At 36.1% G+C, this 20,353-nt stretch overlaps 1 protein-coding gene across 2 annotated transcripts in view; it reads left to right on the top strand.

Moving 5' to 3' along the window:
- Window positions 1-20,353, top strand: part of KDM6A (lysine demethylase 6A) — a 172,299-nt gene that overhangs the window by 108,345 nt on the left and 43,601 nt on the right. The window contains exons 8-17 of one of the 2 annotated variants that reach the window (XM_081081959.1): window positions 1,585-1,619; window positions 5,616-5,709; window positions 9,176-9,302; window positions 14,740-14,838; window positions 14,985-15,204; window positions 15,765-15,899; window positions 16,338-16,493; window positions 17,046-17,141; window positions 18,511-18,612; window positions 19,269-19,661. In XM_081081959.1, coding sequence (XP_080938085.1) covers window positions 1,585-1,619; window positions 5,616-5,709; window positions 9,176-9,302; window positions 14,740-14,838; window positions 14,985-15,204; window positions 15,765-15,899; window positions 16,338-16,493; window positions 17,046-17,141; window positions 18,511-18,612; window positions 19,269-19,661 — 1,457 coding nt within the window. The remainder of the gene's footprint in view (window positions 1-1,584; window positions 1,620-5,615; window positions 5,710-9,175; window positions 9,303-14,739; window positions 14,839-14,984; window positions 15,205-15,764; window positions 15,900-16,337; window positions 16,494-17,045; window positions 17,142-18,510; window positions 18,613-19,268; window positions 19,662-20,353) is intronic. The other variant, XM_081081960.1, reaches the window with a different exon arrangement.

The raw sequence follows: 20,353 nt of genomic DNA, 5'->3' as shown, positions 1-20,353 counted from the left end.
GGAGTGAGCCTGGTGGAAGTTTGGGATGGTAGTATGTGTGCCAGCTGGCTGCTGATCTTTTCTTCCTTGTTACCTCTATTAGAGGAGTAAGAAGACTGGGGGAAGTGGGCATAGATTTTTCATTTCTTCCACATTCCCTTAACCTGTAACCCAGTCTCCCTCCAATGATGCAGTCAGGTGAGATGTGGACTGGAACTCAAGGAGAGCTGTATTGGAAAAGGGGAGTGGGGAATAAGATATTTACATATGTGAACTTTTCTTTATTATTTTTGTATGCTTTTCACAAAACTGATTTTCATCTTTTATTTTGCCTCATCTCTGATTAGTTAACATGTGATATTATTCTTTAATTATTGTTTATGGAGTTGTGTAGTTCTTTACTTTTGGCCCCAAAGTGGTATTATTTTCAAAGTTCATGATCTATTTTGTTTTGATCTTCGTGGTTTTTTAGATTAGCTGTTTTCAAGACATAGGTGGTCAAGGGAATAGGGATCAGGAGCCCTTGCAGAACTGAATAAAAAGGCAGCTTTCCAGGCCTTGCCCAGGCTCACTGAATTATAATCTTGGGAATCTCTATTTTTCACAAGTCTTCCAGGTGAATCTTAAAGTTACAGGAATCAGTTAGTTCATGGTGCACTCTCCAATAAGAAATTGATGATAGCTGTGGACCTTGTTTGTAAAGATCCACATACATATTCTGCATTTAATTTTGAAAGGCTCGCAGACTCCTTGAAGTCCAGCTATGAAATTCAGATAGATAGACCACTGTCTTTAAATAATGAAAATGAGTATAAAAGTAGCTAGAATCCAGTTTTGATTCCTGATTCATTGTTGCTTTCATTGGATCGTTCATACTCTGGTGATGCACTATCGGGAAGAGCTGAAAATAAAAGATGACATATACTTTTATTTGATTTTTCAAGACATACTTGTTAATCTTGTGACTCTTGCCTTCCAAGTGGTTTGACTTTAAAAAAAATTCTGAAGAACCGATAGAGAAATGCAACAACTACTTTCATTCTCTGTGTTATTACCAGTGTGAGCCTGGGTCTATGACTTCTTTATAAGTGTTGCTGATATGAAATATGGTATAAGAAAAATACTACAGGCTTTTTTCTGTTTTAATATGTTTTTTACGAATAGTGACTATATTTTTCACCTACAACTCAGTTTTTAAATACCATTTTTTGAAATGTATACGATTATAAAAAGTTTTCTTTATCTGTTTAATGTGGCCATTTTGAACTTTGTAAGAAGTATACTCACTGAAACTAATACAAAATTATACTGAATATAAACTGTAATTGAAAAAAAATTTAAAAAAGAAGTAATACTCACTTGCTGTAGATTTCAGTATTTTAGTAATTACATTGACAAAATTTGATAAATGACCAACAGTGAATACATGTGGTTTGTTATGGTTGTATGTATTTGTTTTTATATTCTATTTTATTAAAAATAAAAGTTATGCTCCATTATTAAGTCTATATAGTGTAGACCGTGCTTACGTTTTACATTTTATATTCTTACTTAATTTATCCCAAGCACTTGTGTATTGATTTCTATTTTCCATTATCTTTGCAGTTCAATTTCACATTGCCCACTTGTATGAAACTCAGGTAAGTGTTTTAACTTATCTTACTTAAAACAAAAGTGGTTACCCATATAATTTTAATGGAATTCTGGGTATTACCACTTATATACATTTTAAAATTATTAAACATGATCAAGATTTTGTTTAGTGAAGCAGTTATTACACAGAGTACTTGCTCTGTACAAACTAATTTCATTTAATATGATTTACCTCTAGGCTTAAATGGCTATATATAAGAAGATTTCCCTTATTCTTGATATGAAATGCCTAGTTTTCTTATCAAAATGTTTATAGATGGTTGTTATAATGCATTGTTTTTAGTTTCTTAAGATTGAAATATTTCTTCTATGTGTCACCATTTGAAAGGCACACTAGAGTCACCTTTTGATGTCATTATCACTGCTTTTATGGTGCTATATTTAAAATACTTTTTCAGTTTAATTTTAGAGCATTGTTTTTATGTATGGCAGATTGTGCTTAGTTGTATAATAAAAGGTATAATACAGACATTTACTCTAGGCAGTGGTATGGGAAATCAGGTATAAGTTGGTATGAGAAGTATTAGGTGATCATAGTCTACCCAAAACATAAATTTTATAACATCTTTTCATGGAGAAAAATACTGGATATTTGTACATGATGTGTAAGGTCTGTTTTGTTTCAGAGCTACCATGGGGTGCTTTAAAAAATTAACATCAGATTTCTGGACACCTCCATCTGCACCAACACACCCACCCACCCTACTGCTCTAGGGATGTTATTTTCCTCCAGAAGATGCCTGTGAAAATTACACACAAGTTGTGGATTGGTGTCTTTACCTGCCAATGCTAATCCCAGCCTCCTGCCAGCTGCTGATTTCTGCTGAATCAGCAAACACCCCAGGGTGAAAACAGCTATAGAAATCAGCTTCTTCTCCAAAGTTCCCTCCCTGGGTTCTTAGCTCCTTCTGTTCTCATTACCTCAGGAGCTCTCTGCTGTCTTTAAAAGGATGAATTCTGATCCCCGCCCCCCCCCCCCCCCCCGCCCCCCCAGCTTTTTAGTTCTTAGTGAGATCACTGGTCTGTCACTAGCTGAAGCAGAAGTTTCTCACCTTTATTTTTTTTAACTTTTTAAAAAATATATTTTTATTGATTTTAGAGAGGAAGGGAGAGGGAGAGATAGAAACATCAATGATGAGAGAGATCATTGATTGGCTGCCTCCTGCATGCCCCCTACTGGCCCTTGACCAGAATCCAACCGGCATCATTCAGTCCACAGGCGATGCTCTATCCACTGAGCCAAACCAGCTAGGTTTCACATTTCTTTTTAATGAGTGTTTTTGCTAGAAGTAGAATTCGGTTTTATTTAACAACTTTGAAATTTACATTTCATTGTCTTTTGGCTTTCATTGTTTCTGATGAGAAGTTGTCTGTTGGTGTTAATTTTGTGAAGGTAATATGGGAGCAACACCCCCCCCCCCCCATTGATTCTTTCATTTGAAAAATCTCTACTTGGTGTTTATAATAAGGATGTTCATTTTCTATCTTTTTTCCTTTTTTATTTTTATTCTCACCTAAGAATATTTTTTTTCATTGGTTTTTAGAGAGAGTGGGAGGGGGAGGGAGAGACAGAGAGAGAAACATCGATGTGAGAGAGACAAATCAATTGGTTGCCTCCTACGGGGTCTGAGGGCAGGTGCTCTAACCACTGAGGAAACTCTCCAGGGCAGAATGTTCATTTTCAGGTTGTTCAACTCCCTGATACTATAAACAGTGCCATTTAGGACATTATTTATGGGAAGGTTTCTTTGGCATATGTATCCCAAGAGTGAGATTGACTATAGCATATTTTCAGACATAATTTCATGAGTAAGTCCTCTTCCTGGAGGTCATTAGAGGGAGTTTTTTGTTCTGTTTTTACTGACATTCCCACAGTACTTGAAATTAACCCAACTTTCTTATGTTTGTCAGTCTGATGGGTAGAAGGTAGTCTCTTGTTTAAACTTGCATTTTCTGTTTTCTAGAGATATACACTTCTTCACATCTTTTTCAGCTTTTATGTGTTTTTATGTCCATTGACTATTTTTCTGCTTATGTGTTTCAAGTAGAACTTTAGTCTTCCTTGTGATGTGTGCTGTTTTGGTCATGCCAAATAAGTTCTTTCTCATTTCAAGGAAATATTCTCTGACATTTTCATCTCTTAGTTTTATTCTTTTACCTTTCATATTTAGGTCCTTAATGCAGTTACCAGTTTTTTGTATGTGGTTTAAGATAGAAATCCAATTTCATGTTTCTCAATATTCTACCAGTTTTTCAAGTATTTTTTTCTTAGTTTTTGAAGGTATGTTTTATCATTTATTAAGGTAATTCCAAAAAGTAGTCTTCCTAAAATATAAATCTGATCATATTGTTTGAATTCATTTCAGTGGTACTCCATTGTCCCAAGATACAGTCTATATAGTCTTTAACATGGTTTAGGAAGTTCTCTGTGAAGTCATATTTGCTTGTCTCTGCATTTGCTGCCCACCCTGCTAGTACTCTAAACTTAACATGTGTTTTGTCCAGGCCGGGTGGCTCAATTGATTGGAAGGTCGTCCCATAAACCAAAACGGTTGTGGGTTTGATTCTCATCAGGGCACATACCTAAGTTGTGGGTTTGATCCCCCGGTTAGGGTACGTAGGGGAGGAAACCGATTGATGTTTCTCTCTCTCTCTCCCTTCCTCACTCTCTAAAAATAAATAAAAACATATCTTTGGGCAAGGATTAAAAATAAACAAATAATCTTAACTTTCTTCCTCTGGGAGATACCATACTGTTATTGTACATAATACAGCATGTTTTACTCACTTTTCTCTCTGTATTCTTCACTACACTATAGTCCCAGCAGTTCCTGTTATGTACTAGGTGTTCAGTAAATATTTATCAGTGGAAGGAAGTTGGTTGAATAATTTGGTCTTTGTCCTTCATTAACTGTCTAATTAACTCTTTCAGACCAGATTAATGTTTAGGGGGAACTAATTTAGCTGTAATAACAGACAGTTCTTTCAAATCTTCTGCATGTTGACATACTGTATTTATATAGTTCCTTATTTGTTTCTGTAGCTTTTTACTTATCTCATTTGATCGTTAGAACAACTCTAGATAGAAAGATCAGGCATTACCTCTGTTCTTTGGATGTTGAATTATAGTTTAAGTGATTTGCCTGAGGCTCACACAGCTAGTTTTCTATTTGATCATACTTTTCTAGAGAAAGATTTGTTTGCTCAAGCAGCTGTGTACTATTAGTGGTATGAAAATGCCACTTCATTCCAATATTTTTTTGTCAAGTATGTTTTAAAGGTAATATTTATGAGGTTTTCTTTATTGGCTTTTCATTTCCCCTTTTTTGAGGAGTTACCTTAAGCTTTATGACTAGCAGTGATGGGTTTTAGTCATACCAGTACTTTGGGGAGAAAACTGTGGGTAAATGGTTTCATTTAGAAATTTGCCTATGGAACCTTAAATATTACAAACTGTTAACTATGGGAAATTTGGTGTCTTTAATATCATATGTATTATACATTTTTATAGGTTTTTTTTAAATATATATATATGCTGGTGACTATCTTTTAAACTTAGTTTTTAACTGCTTTTACCCTTAGAATTTGTAAAGCATTTTGTCATGTGCAAAGCATTTTGTCATGTGTTCTATTGTTCATATTAAGTTGCTTGGGAACTTGGTATTTCTAGGCAAACAAAGTTGAAATCATGTATGTTATTAAATAGGTTGAGATGGTTTTCTTTTTTTAAGTATTGAGATTTGGGAAATTCTTAAACGGTCATATATTAGTGCTACTTTATTAAATGTTTTACTTGTTTTAGATTCTCTGAAGCATGAACCACAATTGTCTAGTGTTGAAGTAACATTTAGTAATGGAATTAGTTCTTTTTCTTTCAGTTGGTTTAAAAATATGTATAAAATACCAGTATTGTGTAAATCTTAATATATGACCTGGTTCTTGAAAGATATTTATTTTTCTTTAAATCCTTTTTCTGCCTTTAGAGGAAGTATCATTCTGCAAAGGAAGCTTATGAACAACTTTTGCAGACAGAAAACCTTTCTGCACAAGTAAAAGCAACTGTCTTGCAACAGTTAGGTATGTATTAGTATACATTTAGTATATTATAAGTACTTATCTTTATGTTTTTTACATGTCAGGGATGGTAAATATGTGGCTCGTGTATTTTATTTCTTTCCCATCCTTTGCTCAGAGTTGATAGAATTAATTTGAACCCAGCATATTTCCCTCCCTCCCTCCCTCCTTCCTTCCTTCCTAAAATATTTACTTATTGATATTCAGAGGGGGAGGGAGAGGGAGAGATAGAAACATCAGTGATGAGAGAGAATCATTGATTGGCTGCCTCCTGCATGCCCCACACTGAAGATCAAGCCCATAGCCCAGGCATATGCCCTGACTGGGAATTGAACCGTGACCTGGTTCATGGATTGATGCTCAACCACTGAGCTACACCGGCTGGGCTGAATCCAACATATTTTCACTCTTTGCCAAGCATAGTCCGTTTCACAGTCCATCTCATTACAGTTCATTAGTGCAGCTATTCCTTTTAAATTCTCAAACTTACTCTCTAGTACTTAATCCATGGGCGAGGGGCATTGAACACTTTATCTCAGATGTGCTTCGCACTCATTGAAATTAAATGATTTGCTTACAGTCACTGTTTTGGTGAGCTTGCTTTCGTAGTTCTGTCGGTAATATTAACGAAAACTTTTTTATCTAAAAATTGTGGAATATCTAACACTACATATAGTTTTTGTACACATGCAGTATATTCTAATGTCAAAGATGAAGGAATGTATCCATTTGGATGTAATGTGTCACTGTTACCAAGAAGGTGGTGATGGAGTTCTCCAGCATTTAATTTTGTTGCTTGGTCATTATGTTTTTTGTCTGTATTTGGTATTTGGGTTGTTTTAATTTTTAAGCTTTTGTTTGCTTGTTTTTAGTCTGGACAAATAATTTATTCTTAATTTATATTTAAGATAGTAATATGAATGTCTTCATAATGTGACATGTAATTTTAAATTTGTTTAATTTTATCACTTATATTGTACGATTATTATACAAAATAAATACATTGCCTTCATATAAAAGTTTTGTTTTTCATTTAATCTCTAGTTAGAATTTTACTTGAGTTATTCATAGTCTTAAAAATTGTAGAAGTATTTAAATATTTGTTTTTAATGATTTATATGTAGTATTTGAGTAGTGTGAATTTTTATCTTTAAACATAAACAAGTTTATTGGTACAATAAAAAAGGGTTTTGTGTTCTTAAGTACAAAGTGATGCCTTTCAAATAGACAGTTTACTCATTCAGCTAAAATTTTAATTTGAACTGCTTTTTTATCTACACCATAATTAAGTTTTTATGTATTTTAGCTGTTGTAAAGAAGGCATCAATAGCATAAATGCATACACCTTTTTAATTTAAGAAATACATTGAAACAATTTTGGTTTTAGTTATATCTGAATCACCTATCCCAGTGGTCGGCAAACCGCAGCTCGAGAGCCACATGCGGCTCTCTGGCCCCTTGAGTGTGGCTCTTCCACAAAATACCACATGCGGGCGCGCACGTACAGTGCGATTGAAACTTCGTGGCCCATGCGCAGAAGTCGGTTTTCGGCCTGGGCGAGTCTATTTTGAAGAAGTGGCGTTAGAAGAAGTGGGGGTACGTTCGCTGAGGTCGACCCCTCAGATTGAGGACGTTTTTAGCAAAGGCCAGCTTAGGAGTACCCTAATGAAGTTAATACCAATGTACCTACCTATATAGTTTAAGTTTAAAAAATGTGGCTCTCAAAAGAAATTTCAGTCATTGTACTGTTGATATTTGGCTCTGTTGACTAATGAGTTTGCCGACCACTGACCTATCCTCTTTGGCACTGGCTTATAAGTAAACTTTCCAAGGTTTTAAAAGGAAAAATATTTCCCTTAATTGAGTCTAATTTATGCCTAAACATTAATCCTTTCTACTTACTTGTTCCTGCTGCTTAAGCAGCTCCTTTTAGAGCCTATTATTCTAAGTCCTGTTCTTAATAGTTGCAGGAGAGATAAGGGAGGAACGAATGACTAATCATGTGATTGGCGTATATTTCCATAAAACACAGTGACTCAATCCTCTTAAAATATCTTTTGCAGCACAGCAACTATAATAAATGTCAGAAAATAAGTATCCTTATTTGTTATACATACTGTAGTCTACACACAAAGAACAGAGTAGGTATTATGCACTTGGATTGATCCACAACTGAAATAGAATTCCCCAACAAATTAAACCGAATTATTTCTGTGTGTCTTTCATGGTTTAGAGTATACTACTCTATGATGCAGTCTTTTATTTATTTATAAATAATAAAAATTATATTTTTTAAGTTATACAACATGTTTTTAATGTATGTATTTTTATTGTTGACAATATTACAGGTGTCCCCCATTTTCTCCCCCTTTGCCCTCCTCCACCCAGCCCCTGCCCCACTCCAGGCCTTCCCTGCACTATTGTCTTTGTCCATGGGCTATATATATATGTATATGTTCTTTGGTTAATCCCCCGCCCTGAGATCTGTTATTCTGTTTCATGCATCCATGCCTCTGGCCTATTCTGTTCATCAGTTTATTTTGTTCATTAGATTTCACATATAAGTGAGATTATGCACTACCTAAATTTGTTTATTAAATGTTTGTGGTACCCATTTGTACCATTCTTATTTGCACCACTTGGATATACTTATAGTTTTGGGTTATTTCATTTGTTTTGTTAATCCTCACCTGAGGATATTTTTCCATTGATTTCTAGAGAGAGTGGAAGGGAGGAGGGAGACTGAGAGAGAAATAATGATGTGAAAGAGTCACATCGATTGGTTGCCTCCCACACAAGCCCCACCCAAGGCCAGGGATCCAGCCTGCAACCAAGGTACGTGCCCTTTGATCAGAACTGAGCCCGGGACCCTTCAGTCCACTGGCCAGCGCTCTAGCTACTGAGCCAAACTGGCTAGGGCACCTTGGGTTATTTTAAATTGTCAAATACTTTATAGTTTTTACTTTATGTAAGTTGTGTATATATTTGGCCGACACCAATAATGTAGCGTGTGTGTGTTTTACTCTGGACTGTCATTGATTGTATAGCCATATATTTATTTCTTGGAAATAAATGTTGGGTTAATACACTGTTTTGGAGATTCAATGAACATAAATTTTTATGTGTAATAGTGAGTTAAATTTAACATCTTTGTATTTTTTGGTTTATAATTTGGAATTTTTTCAGATACCAAAATTAGGAACTATAGTTTGTAAGTGTCCAGTCAGTGCTTAAAATTGTTTAAATTTCTCTGGAGTAAATGTTCTTCGTAGCTTTGACTGTACCTTCCTGAGAGAAATAGGCTTTCATGTGGCCAGAATTGGTAGTTCAGAATTTTTGGAGTGTGTATCCCAAACTAAATGAATTTATTAACTGAAAAGAATATTTTTATTTGCTTTCTGTGTGGTATTCTTAACAATAGAAGAACAGTTAAATCATTCAGGTAAATATTTTAATTCATTTACTATAGGTTGGATGCATCATACTATAGATCTCCTGGGAGATAAAGCTGCCAAGGAAAACTGTGCTATTCAGTATCTCCAAAAGTCCTTGGAAGCAGATCCTAATTCTGGCCAGTCCTGGTATTTCCTCGGAAGGTGAGACTTATCAGACACTTAAGTTTTGTTTTTGTTTATTTCAGCTGAGAGATTTGAATTATGATCCAAACTGTTTGTTATATTTAAAAGGGAAAATACAATAATCAGGTTGCAAATATAAACTAAGATTTCTGGAAGTTAAAAAATAAAGCTTCTGAATATGGTGGTTTTCTCTATGTGTCAATTTAACAGAACAGAGAATTTCTCATTCTGCCTGTTGACTACCAGTAGGCAATAGAACCTTGCTATTTATAATTTTGATTAATGATGCATACCTTAGAATGGACATGTTTGATTAATAGATCTCATCACAATTCTACTTGAAATCTTGCAGTGAGAAAGTAGATACATTATTGGATTTGTTGGAAAGGAGAAGCGTCATGTCATGAAAACAGTTTTCTGAGCCTGTAAACTTTTCTCTGTACATAAATTGTGTGTAGTGATTCTCCGAAATACACCTTATGTATGTTTATCTGATAGATTATATTTTGGATCATTATTAGATTGTATTTGGTTCTTAATTGGTTTTAGCTTTTAGGGCATGGTGGGAAGATCAGTGTACTAGGAGCTGAGAGACATGAATTCAAGTCTTGGCTAGGCTACTATTTGTGGAATCATGGATGGTATAGTTAACCCCATGAGGCTTTAACTTCCCTTTAACCTTTTAAATCAGATTATATTAGGTCAGTGGTTATCAGTAGGGGCTATTTTGCCCCATAGGGGACATTTCATTATGTCTGGAGACGCTTTGGTCATCACCTCTATGGGAAATGCTACTGGCATCTAGTGAGACAGCCCTGTACAACAAAAGATTAACTGGCCCCAAATGTCAGTGCTGAGGTTGATAAGCCCAGAGTTAGATTATCTATTAGGTACCTTCCCACTCTGAAGGTTTCAGTTTTATGATTTCTTTTGAAATCATTCTATTTTGTTTTATTTTTTAATTGAATTTATTGGGGTGACATTGGTTAATAAAATCATACAGGTTAATGTGTTGCTTAGAATGTGTTTTATTGTGATAAATTTTTATAAATTATATTTTATTTTATGTTAGTTTTAGATGTGCAGCTTAGTGGTTTGATAATCATATACTTTACAAAGTGATACCCTGATATTTTGAGTACCCACCTGTTACTGTACATAGTTATTAAAATATTATCAACTATATTCCCTATACTATATATCCTTAGGATTATTTTGTGACTACCAATTTGTAGTTCTCAATCCCTTCACCTTTTTTACCCAAATAAATTATATTTTAGAAGTTATTAAAGCTCCGAAGAAAGACTTCAAATATAAGTAAGCAAGTTTGGGATTTGATGACCCTAATATTTCTGAGGCTTTTTATTACTTCTGCATTCAAGTCAGTGTTGAAGATTGAATTTGTTCGTCATTTGGCATGTGTATATCATAATGAAAGTATAATGTGGTAATGCTGTTATACTAGTACCAGTCATTGACTATGTTATCTATAGAGTGTTAGAGCTGGGAGGGACCATATCAGTTTACAGGTGTAGAAATAGAAAGTGAGTTCAGAGGAATAAAATTTTTTCCCAAAGTCACAGTTACACAAGGTAACTAACTAATCAGAGCTTAGACTAGGTCCTGGGTTCACCAAGTGCTTTTTTAATTACACAAACCTGTCTCAGGGGAACCTAGTTAAGTTTCAGAGAAAACTAATAAAACTGGCAATTGGACTGCAACATCTGTTTGGGCACATTGGTTTTCTACTTTCACTTTGTGGGAATAGAATGTGAAAACATTGGTTTTGGGAATTACTTCTTATTCCTCCCAATGGTTAGACAAATTTATCTATAAACCTGAGATTTGGCTTTGATTTAACAACAACAAACAGCGCATGTTTTTCTACTATCTGTTAAACATTCCCTTTCTTAGTGTATCTCTCCCTGTTTTGCATTAAGGACCTCTTCTACTGTAATCCTCCTCTTATAAAACAGTTTGCAGAAACTGTCTGATACTTCTTTGTCTCACTCATTGACATTTCTTATATTGCCCAGTCCACAATATTAGTGATTCCTTAGGCTTATTTTTACCTCTCCCTTAATAGGTGTTCTGTGTTCTTCTACCCTCTCTTCCACTCCAAGGTATTAAACTCTAGGACCACATCTCCTATACTTAACACATTTTAATGTCCTCACCTCATATCAAAATCAGCATACTTCAAATCTCATTCATCATATTCTTCTCCAAACCTGCTTCTCCTTATATTTTTGCCAATGATACTTAGCTTTCCCTCCTCCGTTTAATCAGGCTTAAAAACGAAGTTACAGCCCGGCCGACATGGCTCAGTGGTTCAGCATCAAGGTACGAACCAGGAGGTCACAGTTCAATCCCAGTCAGGGCACATACTGGAGTTGCAAGCTTGATCTCCAGTAGGGTGTGTGAGGAAGGCAGCCAATCAATGACTCCCTCTCATCAATGATGTTTCTATTTCTTCCTCTCTCCCTTCCACTCTGAAATCAATAAAAATATGCTTAAAAAACGAAAAAAACCCCACAAAAAACCAAAATGAAGTTATAACCTACTACCACCCTCCATGAATATCTACTCAATGTGTTACAAAGTCTTTTTACTATTCAAACTAAATTTTTAAATACCGTCTCTCATCTTCTCTGCCTGAATCAGTGGTTCTCACACTTTTGGATTCTATTCATCAGTAAAATTTCAAAGAATATGAGGATTAAAATGTGATAGAGGGAGACTGAACTTAGGGTGATGAACACACAATACAATAAGCCAATGATGTATTATAGAATTGTACACCTGAAACCTGTATAATTTTATTAATGTAATAGTGGCCCGGTGCATGGATTCATGCACATTGAAAGGAAATTAATTAGAAGAAATACTTTAATATCACTCTTTGCGTCTTGCTAATGAAAAGAAAATAGAATTCTACCAAGTCTCCTATCTGTCTACTCCAGGATTTCTGTGAGGATCAAATGAGATGCTTCACAAACATTTGGTTAAACTGTAAAATGTTTGCACCTTGCTATATAAAGCAAGTTGGGTTCCTGGGCTGAAGAAACTCCAAGGAGGCTAGTTGCTAGGGAGAGGAAGCTGGGTGTTGCTATGTGATGTCATTACCCAGCACCTACAGCCACTGTTTCCGGACTGGGCTGGGCTGTGGGCTGCATTTTGCACCATGGGGTCTTGGCAGCATTGGCTGCAATTTTGGCGGGGCCTGTGTCCCACTTGGGGGAAGCCAAGTGTTGGTTTGTTGGCGCCAGGTCCATGGTGCTGTTTCTTTTTAAACTGCCAGTGCACGTCATGGCAGCTCCTGCGTTGAGCTTCTGCCCCCTGGTGGTCAGTGCAAGGAATAGCTACCAGTCGAATGGACACTTAGCCTTTTATATATATCGATGTCACCAAAAAAATTTCAATTAAAAAACATGATATTTGGGCAAGTAAACACATTTAAAACAATTTGCTATTCAGCCAATAGTATTTCAAAGTGGGTCAATTATAGTACAAATATGAGTCAATTTAATGGAAAACATATATACATGTATATGTTGTTTTTCCATTTTGTTTGCTTGTTAAATTGCCATGTACTGGCTGGTAATTGGAAATCACTGATCTAAACAATAATGCATGTACACATGTTCAGATCCTTTGCTCTGACCTTTTCTTTTCTTGCCTGTCCAAATCCTTTAGTGTATACTGTGGTATCTTCTACCCTAAATTTCTCAAACTGGTTATTAACTGTTCTAGCTATTTAATATGGCATTGTGGCATTTATACTGTGTCTTTAATTCTCAACTAAATTATAAGCTCCTTGAAGACAATGACTGGGTTTATTCTTGTGTTTTTTCTTAGTGCCAAACATTACGAAGATAACTTCTTTATTTATAACTAGAGGCCCGGTGCATGAAATTCATGCGGGGGCGGGAGGTGTGTGTCCTTCAGCCCAGCCTGCACCCTCTCCAATCTGGGACCCCTCGAGGGATGTCCGACTGCCCATTTAGGCCCGATCCTGGTGGGACATCCCTCTCACAATCCAGGACTGCTGGCTCTCAACCGCTCACCTGCCTGCCTGCCTGCCTGCCTGCCTGATTGCCCCTAACTGCTTCTGCCTGCCAGCCTGATCACCCCCTAACCACTCTCCTGCCAGCCTGATCAACACCTAACTGCTCCTCTGCTGGCCCAATTGCCCCTACTTCCTGATCGATGCCTAACTGCTCCACTGCCGGCCCAATTGCCCCTAACTGCCCTCCCCTGCTGGCCTGGTCACCCCTAACTCCCCTCCCCTGCAGGCCTGCCCTCCCCAACTGCCCTCCCCTGCTGGCCTGGTTGCCCCCAACTGCCCTCCCCTGCAGGCCATCTTGTGGTGTCCATCTTGTGTGTTGGAGTGATGGTCAATTTGCATATTACTCTTTTATTAGATAAGATGTCAGCTGCTGTTCTGTGTATCCATCAAGAATATATGCATTAAAAATGATAGGTCTTGCCTTAGCTGGGTTTGGCTCAGTGGATAGAGTGTCGGCCTGTGGACTGAAGGGTCCCGGGTTTGATTCCAGTCAGTGCACATGCCTGGTTTGTGGGCTCGATCCCCAGTGGGGGATGTGCAGGAGGCAGCTGATCAATGATTCTCTCTTATCATTGATGTTTCTGTCTTTCCCTCTCCCTTCCTCTCTGAAATCAATAAAAATAAAATTAAAAATGACAGGTCTTTGAAACTTTAATCATACTTTGCTACTCTTACTGTTTTTGATAGCTTGATACTAACTATGTTTGTATTTTTTATGAACTAAAGAATTATTGCCCTCGTTATTATTTAGGAAAGTGGAATTGCAATCTGAATCAGCAATTCTTACCAACAGAGAATGTTTTTCTTGTTTTTTAACTCTATGTTCTTACTGAATAGAAAACTGGAGATAAAGTTATATAAGTAGAGTGGGGTGTGTGTGTGTGTGTGTGTGTTTTCAACTCTCAGTATTGTAAATATTGAAATGATAAGGCCTTTAATTTTTTGCAATACTCTTCATTACTGCAGCGTGCTTTAGCACAGCCGTGGGCAAACTATGGCCCGCGGGCCGGATCCGGCCTGTTTGAAATGAATAAAACTAAAAAAAAAAGACCGTACCCTTTTATGTAATGATGTTTACTTTGAATTTATATTAGTTCACACAAACACTCCATCCATGCTTTTGTTCCGGCCCTCCGGTCCAGTTTAAGAACCCATTGTGGCCCTCGAGTCAAAAAGTTTGCCCACCCCTGCTTTAGCATCTATGATAGACTATAATATCATTTATTGAAGGGTTAATTATAGTATGCATTATAATTATCGTATACATAATGACATAAATATTTTAGCTTATTAGGTTTTTCATTTGCTTTGACATATAGTCCATCCTTTCAGCAAATTAATCTGTAATAATGGAAATTTTTTTACTTTTCCCCCCTTTCCTCTCAGGTGCTATTCAAGTATTGGGAAAGTTCAGGATGCCTTTATATCTTACAGGCAGTCTATTGATAAATCAGAAGCAAGTGCAGATACATGGTGTTCAATAGGGTAAGACATTGCATAAAGATAATGGCATTGTAATTGATACACAAAGATAGGTGCATCCCATATAATATACTTTGCAGTTTATATCATGTTATGAAGCTAAACAGTTCTTTTTTGTTGACTTGTTTTTTCTTAATTTCTCTTTCTAGTGTGCTATATCAGCAACAAAATCAGCCTATGGATGCTTTACAGGCCTATATTTGTGCTGTACAATTGGACCATGGCCATGCTGCAGCCTGGATGGACCTAGGCACACTCTATGAATCCTGCAACCAGCCTCAGGATGCCATTAAATGCTACTTAAATGCAACCAGAAGCAAAAGTTGTAGTAATACCTCTGCACTTGCAGCACGAATTAAGTATTTACAGGTAAAATTTTTAGTAGCAGTTTTTTTTAAAGGCACGTTTCCCCATGACACTAAGGCAGGAGGAGGGTGGCTGGAAAGTTTGTCTAGTTGTGTTGATGTCTATAATTTGTTTCCATATTTTGTAAACATACCATAGCTTATAATATTATTTTACTTTTCATTTTAAATAAGATATGCAGTATTTTAAAAAATGCTCTTTTGCACATATACTCTTTTGATGCATATTAATTTACATAATTTTTTCTATGTGCTGTCTACATTTTTAAGTTGTCATAGCATTTTAGAGAAAAGAACACGAACACTGTCTTTCACTCTTGCTTGGAGTTTCATGAGAAGACAGCTATGAGAACTCTAAAAACAGAGCTCAGCTTTGTTTTAATTCTCACAAAGGTTTATATTTCGGTTACCCTCTTTATACTTAGTATCTTTCTGAAACCCCAAATTAAGAATCTATTTTCTTTTTTAAAAAACAGTTAGTTATAGCATTTAGGAAAATTTAGTGGACTTGCTCTTACTCAAGTAGGCTTGTGTTAAATTTGCTTTTTACATAATTTTTCCTAGGCTCAGTTGTGTAACCTTCCACAAGGTAGTCTACAGAATAAAACTAAATTACTTCCTAGTATTGAGGAGGCGTGGAGCCTACCAATCCCCGCAGAGCTTACCTCCAGGCAGGGTGCCATGAACACAGCACAGCAGGTGAGAAGTTGGGTTATGTTCTGCAGGTGCCCAGCTTTAAGGGTTCTTTTCAATCTATAGTGGTCAAGTATATTTTACTGAGCATAGGAGGCTTTTATTAATGAAAAGCCTTTTAATTGTGAAGGGACTCTAGATCAAAGTAAAACTCCCTCTGACATGGGAAGAAATTTTGGGTGCCAATTTAGAACCTTTGCGCATTTTCATGACTTTGAAGGAGATTTCTTAAAATAATACTGCAGTTTAATTTTTCATGCAAGTTTTTCAAAGGAAGGTACACATTCCTCCATTGATGATTCATTTGATTTTGATTTTCAATAATTGCAATCAGCGATGTCCACATAGCTTTGAAAAGTATGCAGCTTGTAAAGTTTGATAATTTGAAGGAATGAATTAAGAGTATATAGAACCCTATTTTTGTCTTCCTTCTGTGATTCTTAGGCATGTAAACCTCATCATCCAAATACTGAACCTGTATTAGGCCTCAGTCAAACACCAATTTCACAGCAATCCTTGCCACTACACACGATTCCTTCTAGCCAAGTAGATGGCCTGTCCAGTCCTGCCAAGAGGAAAAGAACATCTAGTCCAACCAAGGTATATATCTTAGAGAAATAGAAAATCCTGTCAAAAAAGAAATTCCCAACTGCCCCGAACTTGTGCAGTTTGAACATCTCCTGTCCTTTATTTTAAATCTGTGGACATCAAAGAGTGAAAGGTTTTGAGTTTTTCCATCCCAAATTCTTAGTATCATATGAAATACAGAACGTAGGGATAACTTTGCCTTCATCAAGTCATTTTATTCATCTCCCTGCCGTTAAGATTGCAACACACTTTTCATTATCACTTTCTACTGACATTGAAATAAATTTAATGATGGACCTAGTAGACAGTGTGATATTTAGGTTAGCCATTTGGGACATAGTTTAGGGGTGGGCCTTTTTGGGTGGCTTATTAAAAAATCAATATTTTTTAAATTTGTGATTTTCCAAATTTATTATGCATGTAAAGCTATGTTTAAAAGTTAATGTCATAACATCTTTTATATGTAAATATTCCAATCATAGTCATTTGGCCTCCATTAATCATTATTTTTAAGTCTAGATTTCATCAAATATTTTTAAGTTTCTTTTTATCAATTTTTCCCAGAATACTTCTGATAATTGGAGTAGTGGCCATGCAGTGTCACATCCTCCAGTACAGCAACCAAGTCATTCATGGTGTTTGCCACCACAGAAATTACAGGTATGTAAGACATGTTTTTGACATATTGTTTTTCTATTAAAAAGAGGAAAGATAGTAAGCTTTAAGTTTTTAAAGTATTCTTAAAGTTGAATAGCAGTAAACTCAACATGCACATAAATAAAATGAAATCATATTTACCAGACTAACAGATAATTCATTCTTGTTTACATTTACTTTATTGATTTCAGAGAGGAAAGGAGAGGGAAAGAGAGAGAGAAACATCAATGATGAGAGAGAATCATGGATCAGCTGCCTCCTGCACGCCCCACACTGGGGATCGAGCCCACAACCCAGGCATGTGCCCTGGCTGGGAATCGAACCGTGACCTCCTGGTTCATAGGTCGATGCTCAACCACTGAGCTACTCCGGCCAGGCAACATTTACTTTTAAACTGATAATATATTCAAATGGTTCAAACTATTAATATGAATATACAGTAGATAGAGTAAATTCTCTTTCAAACTCCTGGCCTTAATCATTCAGTTCCACTCCTAGCAGACAGCCAGAATGAATAGTTATCTTTCCAGAGATATGTCGTGCATACACAAGAAAATATGTATGCACCCTTCTCATATATTATCTTTTTCCTTTTTTGTACAAATGATAGAATGCTATATATATCGTTAATTATCTCTTTTACAGACATTTTCTTGTCAGTGTATAGAGAGAGCTTCCTTATTTTTTATGGTTACAGCATATTTCTTTATGTAGATGTTACACTTTTATTTAAGTAGATCACTAGTTTTACACAATTTTTTGTCCAACTCTTCCTATTCCAAACTGTGCTGTTTAAGTGCACTTGTGATAATGCATTTTTAAGCTTAAAGAGCTTTCTGTGTGAATACTGAAAAATACTGTGTTAGAGAGTAAAATTTTGTGCTCATTTATCTCAAGGATCACATTGCAGTAAACCCTCTTCAGATGAATGTTTATATTTTTAAACTACTTTTTAAAACTGAGATAAATTTAGTAGATAACATTATATGTCTCAGGTGAATAATGGTGTAATTCGACATCTGTATGCACTACAAAGTGATCACTACCAAACATCTAGTTATCATCTTTCACCATGGATCCTCTTCACCCATTTTGCCTCCCCACCCTTTCCCCTCTGGTAACTACCAGTATTCTCTGCATCTATGAGGTTCATTTGTTTTGTTTGGTTTGAATCTTTCTTTCTTTCTTAACTTTCTCAAGCTTCTTAAAAGACTTCATCTTGGGGTTGATAGCTATTGGTCAGAAATTAGTGTCTTTGACTAGAAAGCGATTCTGAGTTTATCTGGTCATTTCAGGGAAAGGTTACTTAAAATAGTGAACTTGAGCTTCTTAGATATATCTTTGACTATATTCTTTTTTCTTCTTCTTCTAGCACTTGGAACAGCTCCGTGCAAATAGAAATAATTTAAATCCAGCTCAGAAACTGATGCTGGAACAGCTGGAAAGTCAGTTTGTCTTAATGCAGCAGCACCAAGTGTGTATAGCATTTTTCCCCCTAAAATTTGGTAGCATTTTGAGTATTTTTATTGACCAGAACATCATTTTAGAGCATGTTCATGCCCACTTCTACTTTCTCCCAGTATTTATAGAATTTAGTAATACTAATAATGCATAGGTATTTTTAGGAAAAAAGAGCTGTAAATTTAATTTTGAACACAGGACTTAGTATTTTACTTATTTACATGCTATTTTGTATGTATTCTAAGGGTTTATTTGTATTATTTGATATTTAACAGGCTATCTGTTCTAAACTGAAGTGGAGTTCTTTAGTGTGTGTTTAATTTTAAGGATCTGGCGTATAAATGTAGTAGAAAGAAATTTTGAGATTTTCTATTTTGTGATTGGGGAAGACACAAATTCCAGAGTCATTTTCCATAATATTCAGCTGCTTTCTTTTGTCATTACTAAAGGGATGTTTATTAAAAATAAAACTGATTTCTGCTTTTCTGAAAAAGCTAATCTAAATATGAACAAACACAATTTTTTGTTTTTAAGGTATATATATTTCCATGTAGAGAAATTAAATGTTAGGGTAAAATCAGAGATCACTTGGTTTTACAACTTCATATTCTGATTCTTTCCCCTGGGGCTACACAAGCAGAATTTATTTTTTATTTGTTTTTTTGACAGGTGAGACAAACAGGAGTTGCACAGGTACGATCTACTGGAATTCCTAATGGGCCAGCAGCTGACTCATCACTGCCTACAAACTCAGTCTCTGGCCAGCAGCCACCGCTTGCTCTGACCAGAGTGCCTAGCGCCTCTCAGCCCGGAGTCCGCCCTGCCTGCCCGGGGCAGCCTTTGGCCAATGGACCCTTTTCTGCAGGCCATGCTCCCTGTAGCACAAGAATGCTGGGAAGTACAGACACTCTTTTGATAGGCAATAATCACATAACAGGAAGTGGAAGTAATGGAAACGTGCCTTACCCGCAGCGAAACGCACTCACTCTACCTCATAACCGCACAAACCTGACCAGCAGCGCAGAGGAGCCGTGGAAAAACCAACTATCTAACTCCACTCAGGTAATAGGACTAGCTACCTTACTGGTTTCTCACATATTATCTTTATTTGGTTTTATGCATTTTGGCAGTAGAAGAAATAAAAGTTTGAGGAACTTGTTTTATAAGCATGTTTTAGTACTGCAATGCTATCACTGCGTTGCGACTTAGTATATATGTGCATGACTATATTTTCTTTTGCATTATAAAATTTACACACACACACACAATCTTAGAATGTTTCAAAGGAAAAAGAAAATAGATCATACAGTTCCCCAAAACCCCCTGTTAATTTTCAGTAGCATTGTAAGCATTTGTAATGTTACTTAGTTCATTTCTGCATGTATTTGTCTACTTAAGATCTGGTGCTATGCTAGGTAGTAGGTATTAATTCTGGTAGGAGAAAAAGACAATTAAGTATTATAAGTTACTGTGAAGTATGACTTAGATGGAAAAGTGCTATCAGAGTACCTAGGAGTATTCAGAAATTAGGGAAATTGGGAGTGGAGAGGACTGGTAAAGTGTACCTAGAGTATAGATTATAAGTATAGATTATTGTAGATTAAGGGGAGGGGGTGAGATATGAGGCTGAAGGAGGTAGAGAAAATTGCCTAATTTGTCTTGGAGGCAAAATGGAGCCAGTAAAGTCTTTGAAACATAGTAATGGATTTCATGGGCATTATTTTTACCAAAGATATGTGCCGTATTTTATGTAG

The sequence above is a fragment of the Myotis nattereri genome (assembly GCF_964212035.1).
Source record: "Myotis nattereri genome assembly, chromosome: X".
Taxonomy (NCBI): Eukaryota; Metazoa; Chordata; class Mammalia; order Chiroptera; family Vespertilionidae; genus Myotis; species Myotis nattereri.
This window is presented reverse-complemented; position numbering and strand designations above follow the sequence as displayed.